The 11,227-nt window shown below is 40.3% G+C and overlaps 1 protein-coding gene and 1 pseudogene across 1 annotated transcript; one reads left to right on the top strand and one right to left on the bottom strand.

Annotated features, from left to right (window-relative positions):
* The first annotated feature begins 325 nt into the window (after positions 1-325).
* Positions 326-1,032, top strand: LOC102983009 (RNA-binding protein 8A-like). The gene has a single exon (XM_055079641.1). It carries the CDS (start codon positions 334-336, stop codon positions 859-861), a length of 528 nt encoding a protein of 175 aa, XP_054935616.1. The 5' UTR covers positions 326-333; the 3' UTR covers positions 862-1,032.
* Positions 1,033-1,042: 10 nt separating this feature from the next.
* The window catches only part of LOC102983858 (gonadotropin-releasing hormone II receptor-like), a 172,627-nt pseudogene continuing 162,442 nt past the window's right edge, over positions 1,043-11,227 (bottom strand).

Here is an 11,227-nt window from a genome sequence, read left to right as displayed (position 1 = left end):
TGGAGGACGGTTTTTCCACGGGGAAGGGGGCTGGGGACGGTGCAGGCGGTAATGCGAGCGACGGGGAGCGATGGGGAACGGCAGATGAAGCTTCACCTCCTACTGCACGGCCTGGTTCCCGACAGGCTGCAGCGGTACCGGGGATTGGGGACCCCTGGGTGGAACCACACTGTATTTGCATTTTGTGACTGGAACATTCACTTACCGTATATCCTCATTTCATCCATGTTGTACTATGAAACACTTGCGTTTTTCAGTAAAAGAATCCAAAGCTTCAATTCCATCTCTACCACTTATTACCAACGTAAAAAAACCATAGAGAGCTTAGGCAAGATGGCGGACGTACTGGATCTTCATGAGGCCGGGGGCGAGGATTTCGCCATGGATGAGGATGGGGACGAGAGCATCCACAAACTGAGAGAAAAAGCGAAGAAACCGCAGGGCCGTGGCTTTGGCTCTGAAGACGAGGGGTCTCGAGCGCGGATGCGTGAGGATTATGACAGCGTGGAGCAGGATGGCGATGAACCCGGACCACAGCGCTCTGTTGAAGGTTGGATTCTGTTTGTTACTGGAGTCCATGAGGAAGCCACGGAAGAAGACATCCATGATAAATTTGCAGAGTATGGAGAAATAGAAAACATCCACCTCAGCCTGGACAGACGTACAGGATATCTAAAGGGGTATACTCTAGTTGAGTCTGAAACATACAAGGAGGCCCAAGCTGCTATGGAGGGACTCAATGGCCAGGATTTGATGGGACAGCCAATCAGCGTAGACTGGTGTTTCGTTCGGGGTCCACCCAAGGGCAAGAGGAGAGGTGGCCGCAGACGCAGCAGGAGTCCAGACCGGAGGCGTCGCTGACCCATCCTCTGTTGTCCAGGTGTTCTCTCCAGAGATTCCGTTTGACTATGAAGCCTTGCAGAAATAGGGCTGGGGTGGAACTCACTGTGTCTGTACTTAATCTCTTACCCTACCTGCTTAGTGTTTCTTTTGAGTTATGAATAAATGTCCAATTTTTGTTTTCTAAAATTACTTGCCTGTTCTAACATTGCAAGCTCTGAAGCACTATTTACAGTAAGACACTCTGGGTCACTGTGAAGATACTTCTTCCAGGGACTGAATTCTTTGTGAGTTTCTGCATTAAATATAGTCTCAAGTCTCACTTAGGGTCAAAGTAGAAACACTGCTCAGTATTTCTTTTACTTGGAAGCTAAGGGAGCAGGGGTACAAGTGAGATGTTCTCATGATACTAGAGAATAATTATTCTGTTCTTATATATGCTCTCCTGAGCAAATGGATGTCATAGGAATGTCTCTTTTGTTTCTCCTGCCTTTCTTGCTGCCACATTTGTTTGTACTTTATCTGTCTAAGGGCCTGAATCTCCTGTTGGGGCATTCTCCCAGAACCTCCTTCCCTGGAGGAGTCTATACTAAGTTCTTGGTGCCCTCTTGGGCAGCCAAGGGTGAAGGCCCCATAGAGGAGAGGATCCAGAGGAGCATTGAGGAGGCCAAAGAGGAAAAGGATGTGGCTGAGGCTGGGAAGCACTTCAGTTAGCATGGTGGGAGAGAACCAGTACCAAAGACCCAGCAGGTTATAAGGTGTCCAGCAGAGGATGAAGGTCGGCAAGACAAGCAGGGCCAGTCGCAGACCCTGAAGATGAACGTGGGGGCGATTGTGTAAGGAGCGGTGGAGGGCAAATTCACCAGCAGGGGCTGGGAACTTAGAAAATACACTCAAATTCAGAACCACTCAGCTTCTGAGTTGATGGAAGGGCAGAAATAGTGAGATGGAGCTCTCCCCTTATAAGGAAGAGAATGGTACGAGCCCTCTTCCCCTTCCCAACCTGGGACTATACGCTCCCCTCCCACCAGAGATTATGACAGACGTTCTGCAAAAAAGGTTTCGATTGAGGTGCTGTGTTACATGAAGCTACAAAGTCTATTTGAAGTCTTGTTGGTGTCCAAGAGCAAAGGAATACTGATCACCCTTCTCCTTAATTCTTGCCCAGCTAACTCCACTTCAGAGAATGGTGGCTGGTTAGAATTGAAGGCATTCAATAAAGTTACGTGCAGCATCAGCTGCTAGAGATATGGATAGCAGCTCACCTTTGGTTTGATAGATAGCTATCACATTTATGAGGCTAGAGGCAATAGTTTTAGGGTACGGGTTAGGGCCTGAGGGTTGGGGTCTCACCATGGTTCCCCGTCCTTGTCCGGGGACTGGACACTGAGGACAATGCGGCTAGAGCAGACGGTCATGGCAGTCAGGGGCCGCAGAAAGAGGCAGCAGAAGGTGAAGAGGTGGCCTCTTGCCATCAAGCCTTGAAGCTGCCTTTGGTGACGCACTGAGTGAAGGGGACTGGACCAGCTCAGCGGATGGTATGGAACAGGAACGGCTGGAGTGGAGTCAAGGACTATTAGAACTGGTCTACCTTTCCCCTCCCATGCCAACCTATCCACCAGTTCAACACTATCTCTTCGCAATTCATTCTTTTTTTTTTTTTTTTTTATGAGATTGTTGAGAAAACTTGGGAGCTAATACAGTGCATAATCCCAATTCGTTCTTAATTTCCTGCAGTGCTGAGTAATGGCACATCCATGGCGCTATATTTAAAAGGTTAGGAGTGTATCTTGAAACTCCCTATCTTCCTCTTAGGCTATGTTTGTTAAATCTGGGACTTAAAGAACCCTGTCTTCTCAAGTACTGTCCTAACATTGCGTTTTATCAAAGGATATCTCTTCCACCTCGCCAACATTTTTAGCTGAAATTATTTGCCTGATGTGTCTGTGATTCTGTGGAAAAAAGAAATCTTGTGTAAAATGGGTGCTGCTAAAATTTCAGGCCATTTTGCAGTCACTCTGTAAAGTGACCTTTAGTAATAGTCATGTGTACAACTTATAATGGTGAAGCAACGTTAAATAATAAAATTGAACATTTTCCAAAAAAAAAAAAAAAAAAAAAACTATAGATGATTTAACCAAAAACAAAATTGTCAAGGAAATAATTTGATCAAAACAATAAGCCGAACTAGGAAGAATATACAAATACACACACACACACACACACACACACACAAAGATACCAGGGAAGTTGACATCATGTAAACATAGTCTCTGTCTCTGGAGATCAAACACAGGCAGCCTCTTTTTGGCTAAATTTGAAGAATCACGTACACACCATGCAGACGGTCTCCTTGCCTTTTATATGAAATCCTCAGCTGCGGCCCTTCCGCTCCAAGAATCCTCAGCTTTCCCCTGGAATGGTTATAGTTACACCTACTCTCATCAACACAGGAGCAAAGGGAATTAAACATTTGAAAACAGCAAAAATCTTCCAACAGTGACCACACATGAGAGTCATTGCAGACTGAGTTTAGAACTTTTCTTGGTATTGTTTTGTTTACCTAACAAATATGTATATATTTGCTTTATTATATGTATGTATACATATGTAAATATAGCAGTCAGACTTAAAGACCAGAAGTAAATTTGCCTTCTAATTCTAGCTTTTTACACGCACAGCTAAACTTTCATCTAGTTCCTTTTTTTAATTATAAAACTGTTACAAGTTCTTTGCAGTTATAGACAATCCAAAAATGTATAGAGAGTCAGGGACAAGAGATAAATTATGCTTGTTAAAAATTATTTGGGCATAGGGCATAAAAATTCATGAAAGAAAACGCCCCAAGGATAAAAATCCCTTCTGAACCCTTCACTGTGTGTATATTGAATTCAGTACCTTTAGGAAAAGAGCATAAAACATTTAACAAGAAATTAAAGACAGAATGAATACCTCCAGGGAAGGCTATATCCAAATGCATATATAAAAATATATTCCTTAAAAACAAATGCACTAAGAAGAGTTCTCGCCACAAAGACTTGCAACTTTTTTTTTTTCATTGAGTGGCAGATTGCTTTTTGCCTAAAAGTCATGAAAGAGCCGAAAGGTTGCCCAGAACAACACACAGGCATTACCAGCTGCTTTCTACTCAGCATGGTTTGGCTTCAATTTCTAGCCATTATGAGATCACCCCATTTGTGACAAGCAGCTTTTCCTTACCAAGTACAGTCCAGGGTGATCCTGAAACTTTGAGAGTAGAACAAAAATGCCCTTCTGCCTTTCCTGTGTTGGGAGAAAACACTTTAAGGTAATTGTGCACAAGAAATCTTTTTTGACTTCAGTGAGTCAAGTTTTACTAAAGCTGAGGACTCAACCTTGTCTGTATGTCAGGCTTCCCAGCAGAGCTTCTTAAAAATGTGAATGTCCAGATTTCAGCCCCAGAGATTCTAATTAATTGTCTGGATGGTGTCTGGACATCAGTATTTTCAAAAGCTTCCCCAGGGACTTTGAATGCATCCAGGTTTGGGAACCACTGCACTAAAGCTTCCCAACATCCCACCCAATCATAACAGTAGTGCTTGCTGGGTGGCAGTTGTTCCCAAGAATATGACACAAATTCTGTCTTCAGTGCTTTTCATACTAAACCTTCCAGATGCCCCTGGCCCCTCTCCAGTCACCCACACAGTTCTGCATCTCCCAGGCCAGTGGTTGATTCATCAAGAGTCAGGTCTGCTCTTGTTTATGTCACGTGTGATATACCTATAATGGGGCGATCTGATTTAAATATTTACTAATTAAGTATGGGTGCAAAAAGAGAAAGAGTACTTTCAGTGAAAACTGAGATGGAAACATTTTTTAAATAAAGGCAAGTCACCAGGAAAAAATGTTGTCAAATTAAATATGGATGAAAAAATCGTAAAGACAGAAAAAAACAACAAAAATCAGAAAAATATCTAGACAATTTTCTGCACTTATTTTGTTCCACTTTAAAGAAACATAAGCTGGAAATCATAAATGAAGCTTTAAGGGTGTGATTTATCCAAAGAGAGAGAGAGAGAGAGACAGAAGGAATTCCAACCATGTCCAACAAATAAATTAGCATTTTTATCTCAACTGCCTTGAACAAGATGCTGTATTATATCTCTAGAAAAAAAAGTATATGTTTGTGTGTGCAGTTATGCTGTTGAATAAATAATCAGGAACACCAACAAAAATCCTTCTTCCTTCTCCTCCCCCTCCTTTTGCTTCTTCTGTGTCATAAATGATACTAAGAACACTGAAAGAAATAAGGAATATGACACGTGAATGAAACTTGCCTGTCAGGTATGACTCTGGAAATAAAGGCTTGAGAATCACTGCTTGAGCAAACAACTTCTAAGCAACTCTATGGATTCGATGGCTTTACTGGTGATGAAAAAAATCAGTGCAAAACTGCTGATTTTCTGAATTTTAATCAAATAATTGAGAGAAGACGTTCCCAAAGAAATTAATGGGGTGAGAGGACAGCAAGGGGAAGACAAACATTTGAGGTAGCAGAAGAGAAGTCTCTATGTAAAGTGATACATATGTAAATATAGCAGTCAGACTTAAAGACCAGAAGTAAATTTGCCTTCTAATTCTAGCTTTTTACACGCACAGCTAAACTTTCATCTAGTTCCTTTTTTTAATTATAAAACTGTTACAAGTTCTTTGCAGTTATAGACAATCCAAAAATGTATAGAGAGTCAGGGACAAGAGATAAATTATGCTTGTTAAAAATTATTTGGGCATAGGGCATAAAAATTCATGAAAGAAAACGCCCCAAGGATAAAAATCCCTTCTGAACCCTTCACTGTGTGTATATTGAATTCAGTACCTTTAGGAAAAGAGCATAAAACATTTAACAAGAAATTAAAGACAGAATGAATACCTCCAGGGAAGGCTATATCCAAATGCATATATAAAAATATATTCCTTAAAAACAAATGCACTAAGAAGAGTTCTCGCCACAAAGACTTGCAACTTTTTTTTTTTCATTGAGTGGCAGATTGCTTTTTGCCTAAAAGTCATGAAAGAGCCGAAAGGTTGCCCAGAACAACACACAGGCATTACCAGCTGCTTTCTACTCAGCATGGTTTGGCTTCAATTTCTAGCCATTATGAGATCACCCCATTTGTGACAAGCAGCTTTTCCTTACCAAGTACAGTCCAGGGTGATCCTGAAACTTTGAGAGTAGAACAAAAATGCCCTTCTGCCTTTCCTGTGTTGGGAGAAAACACTTTAAGGTAATTGTGCACAAGAAATCTTTTTTGACTTCAGTGAGTCAAGTTTTACTAAAGCTGAGGACTCAACCTTGTCTGTATGTCAGGCTTCCCAGCAGAGCTTCTTAAAAATGTGAATGTCCAGATTTCAGCCCCAGAGATTCTAATTAATTGTCTGGATGGTGTCTGGACATCAGTATTTTCAAAAGCTTCCCCAGGGACTTTGAATGCATCCAGGTTTGGGAACCACTGCACTAAAGCTTCCCAACATCCCACCCAATCATAACAGTAGTGCTTGCTGGGTGGCAGTTGTTCCCAAGAATATGACACAAATTCTGTCTTCAGTGCTTTTCATACTAAACCTTCCAGATGCCCCTGGCCCCTCTCCAGTCACCCACACAGTTCTGCATCTCCCAGGCCAGTGGTTGATTCATCAAGAGTCAGGTCTGCTCTTGTTTATGTCACGTGTGATATACCTATAATGGGGCGATCTGATTTAAATATTTACTAATTAAGTATGGGTGCAAAAAGAGAAAGAGTACTTTCAGTGAAAACTGAGATGGAAACATTTTTTAAATAAAGGCAAGTCACCAGGAAAAAATGTTGTCAAATTAAATATGGATGAAAAAATCGTAAAGACAGAAAAAAACAACAAAAATCAGAAAAATATCTAGACAATTTTCTGCACTTATTTTGTTCCACTTTAAAGAAACATAAGCTGGAAATCATAAATGAAGCTTTAAGGGTGTGATTTATCCAAAGAGAGAGAGAGAGAGAGACAGAAGGAATTCCAACCATGTCCAACAAATAAATTAGCATTTTTATCTCAACTGCCTTGAACAAGATGCTGTATTATATCTCTAGAAAAAAAAGTATATGTTTGTGTGTGCAGTTATGCTGTTGAATAAATAATCAGGAACACCAACAAAAATCCTTCTTCCTTCTCCTCCCCCTCCTTTTGCTTCTTCTGTGTCATAAATGATACTAAGAACACTGAAAGAAATAAGGAATATGACACGTGAATGAAACTTGCCTGTCAGGTATGACTCTGGAAATAAAGGCTTGAGAATCACTGCTTGAGCAAACAACTTCTAAGCAACTCTATGGATTCGATGGCTTTACTGGTGATGAAAAAAATCAGTGCAAAACTGCTGATTTTCTGAATTTTAATCAAATAATTGAGAGAAGACGTTCCCAAAGAAATTAATGGGGTGAGAGGACAGCAAGGGGAAGACAAACATTTGAGGTGGCAGAAGAGAAGTCTCTATGTAAAGTGGTTTCACCCTTTGGGGTTTTTTCTTAAAATAAAGCAACACCTGCAGCAATTCTCCCAGTGCACAGGTCCTGTAATTCAGTAGCTAAAGGGGTATTCTTGTGGGTGCACATTAATTCCATAAACAAAAGTGCTTATCACAGACAGCAGCTCGTGCACTGCAGAGATTTGATTCCACAAATATTAAATAATAGCCCATTTGAAAAGAAAAAGACAAATATGGGGTATGTGTGACAAAGGTTCCATTCTGTGTTAATTTTAGCAGACGAAGCCACGCGGCTTTTACAGCGTTTTCTTTCAGTCAGACTTTAATGCAAAGCCGGATATTTTTTTGACAGAGTAAAATCCTTAAAAAGCCTTCATTTGAAGCTTCGGATTGATTTGTCATTATATTCGAAGTCATTGCCTTTATATTCGACTTAACAACATGTTAACATTGTACGGAAAGAAGACCTGTTTCTACAAGTAAGTTCTTCATGGAACTCAGAGTAGCAGGCAGAAACATCTTACCCACAGTCACCACACACACACTCGTACACACACGCACACACACACACGCACATATCCCCTTGAGAAAATTTTAAATCCTCCAAATTTTTCAAGCTTTTATAGTATAATTAAACAAAGATAATTCTGTGGACATTTTTTTCCCCTCTGTCTGAAATTTCATCATGAGCTCTGAAAAATCTTACTAACTATAACATGTATACCTACATCCATACACACGTATTCATTCGTGTAACAGAATTCTGCCAATATGATATACCGTACACTCTGAAAGAATAAAGTCCCTAGGAAATTTTTTTTAAAAAATCACCAGAATATGTCCTGAATAGTGTTTTTGACTTTCACTTTTATAGCAAAGGGGCCTAAATAATAAGCATGATGAAACGCTTGATTAGCCTTGATTAAGAACCTGCCATTTCAGTAGAATAATAAAACAGGTTCACTGGCACATTAATAAAAAGTACCTTTGAAGTCAGACTAGGCGAGAGACCCCAAGCCAGCTGAGGCAAAGCATATAAAGATGTGTACTGGGGTCCCTAATCTCTGGATGGTGTTCGCTTGTTTAATTTCCCTCAGACCATGCTCACCTTCTCAGTTTCGAAGCATCACGAAGCCATTTTGCCATCAAAGGTCCTCACGTGTTGAAAAGGGAGAGCAGGGAAGACAGGATCCACAGTAATGCCGAGGCCTCACAGTACGACAGGTAAGCGCCTCGATTAACCCTTTCCGGCCCTGATCCTCATCCTTCGCAGGCCCTGCGTTTAAGGGAATCCGTGAATTCATTAAGTAGCACAGCTGACAAAAGAAATGTTTCATGGTGAGAATACACGTTCGTACACTCAGTGTACTTCCTGCGGTGCTCAGCGGCCTGGTGCTGCTCTTAACTCGCGAATGTTAAAGGCTACAATAAAGGTATCGACGGTGTCCGATTTTGTCTGAGAATGGCAAGATGTATGGCACACATTGTCAAGCATCCCGTTTGAAGTAGGAAGCAAACAACAGCAGCCACAGTTTCGTCAAGGGGAAATCAAGCTAAAGACTGTCAGAACAACTTGCTCAACATCCACTGGCAAATCGGTGGAAGCGTTTGAGACAGAAGTCGTATCGCCCGTGCCTCATCATTCCACATATTTATTTTTGCAGTTTCGGAAATTACCCTTTACAAAGCTGCCCCGGGGAACACATGCAGACAGTTAGAATTGTAACAAATAAAACTCTCTTGAAACAACAGGAAGAACTCACACTAATTTTTTCCAAGTGCTTAAACGCTTGGTGTTGGCTTGCTACAGAAGACAACAGGTTTTTTTTGATCATGCTCCCTGGAGGCACTGTGCAGTGCACAACCTGAGCAGCTGAGCAACTGTGTGAAAGCAACCTTACTTGGCGATGTTTGATGTATTAACTAATCTGAACTAATCTAACTAATCGTAACTAGAGGATCTTGGGTCAAAACCTGAACTGTCAAAATGATAGTTAATATTTCAGGCAGTAATGCCTCTACTATGAATACGTTTTTGTGATGTCTATCATTGTTTTTTGTTGGCTTAATGCTTCTTGCTCAAACGTCCAAGTTCTCTGAGATATAGGGGTCTGGGTGGCAGGTAACTGCCAGGATAGTGACTACTGACTAGTATCTCACAGACTGTTTCTTCATTTCTAGGCATGTTGAAATCTCTAATTACCCAACTGGTCCATTAAAATGGATTTTTTAGTTCCTTTACTAAGAGGTAAAAAAATGTTTAGGATCAAGATTTGCCTAGTATTGAGAAAATGTAAATAAACTCTATGGAAATAATTTATCTTATTTTGAGAAGTGGATTATTGGTTTAATAAATAGAAAGAGCTATATTTCAACTTCATTACATGCCAAGACCAAACAACCAAAAGGAAGACTTTCCTAGCTGCTTCCAATTATAACAATAAAAGGATTGAGGTTTAGAGCAAAAGTTTGTTTACCTTATTATTATAAAGTAATTTCAACCTAAATATTTTGGTTTATGTCTTCTGTAGCCCCCAAGTGCCTGACACAGCATTTTGCTATGATAACAACTTACAGAAAATTAGAGACTAAAATTAGATAGGAAGATTGGACATTTTGGTAGCAAGTCAAGGCCCAGTAAAAATATCCGAAAGCTCAAAGGATTATTCACTTTTCCAATATATTGGAAAGGAATGTCCAGCTTCAAAGATTTACCGCTTTATTTAAAAGCAGTCGTTCGACCATTCAAAAATTCATACAGATATTCAAAAACAGCATTCAGCTAAGTTCTTTAAATGATACAGAACAAATGGGCTTCTCCTAAAAAAAACTGCAATTAACCAAACAGCTTCTGTAACTAAGAGGGAACATTGTCTAAGATGGAAAAAGAAATTAGCCCTATCTTTATATTTACATCTCAGAGACAACTTGATTTTCCACGTTAGCTAGACAGAATTAAGGTAAAAATTAAGCCCTATGAATAATGGAATAGGGAACTATTGCCATTCTGCTAGTTATATTGGAGCACAAGGGTCAGTGGAAAAACCAGTGAGCCAGATCTTGGTTCTTCCCTGGTAAACAAAAAGGTTTGCGCTAACCTGTGGTCTCTCAACTTGTTATTGGAGGATAGGGGCAAGGGGGGAAGATGGTGATTAGTTTGTTTTCAGAGGGAGAGTGGGATTACTTCAAAATCTAGCCCCGTTAGATTCCAATATTTTTCCTCTCCAAAATGACATCTTCCATCCTTCTTGATTTGAGCATCACTTTACTCAAGCCAACATCCCTCAGGTGCTGGCACCTAGAAAAGTAGACATCTTCTGGAGACGATCTATAATATCCTTTAAGTCATACAATTCCATGACACATACTACTTCAAGACAAATAAGTTCACCTACAAAGGAAAATATTCCTAATATAATATTAAATAAAGATAATATCACATAAAACATAACTAGTGTGAGTAAAAATAAATAAATAAAATATTAACAGTGTTGTTTATAGGTGATTTCTTTTTTTTTAACATCTTTATTGGAGTATAATTGCTTTACAATGGTGTGTTAGTTTCTGCTTTACAACAAAGTGAATCAGTTATACATATACATATGTTCCCATGTCTCTTCCCTCTTGCGTCTCCCTCCCTCCCACCCTCCCTATCCCACCCCTCTAGGTGGTCACAGAGCACCGAGCTGATCTCCCTGTGCTATGCGGCTGCTTCCCACTAGCTATCCACCCTACGTTTGGTAGTGTATATATGTCCATGCCACTCTCTCACTTTTCCACAGCTTACCCTTCCCCCTCCCCATATCCTCAAGTCCATGCTGTAGTAGGTCTGTGTTTTATTCCCGTCCTACCGCTAGTCTCTTCATGACATTTTTTTTTTCTTAGATT

The sequence above is a fragment of the Physeter macrocephalus genome, chromosome 18 (genome assembly GCF_002837175.3).
Source record: "Physeter macrocephalus isolate SW-GA chromosome 18, ASM283717v5, whole genome shotgun sequence".
Lineage (NCBI taxonomy): Eukaryota > Metazoa > Chordata > Mammalia > Artiodactyla > Physeteridae > Physeter > Physeter macrocephalus.
Note: the sequence above shows the minus strand (reverse complement) of the source record. Positions and strands in the feature narration are given on the sequence as shown.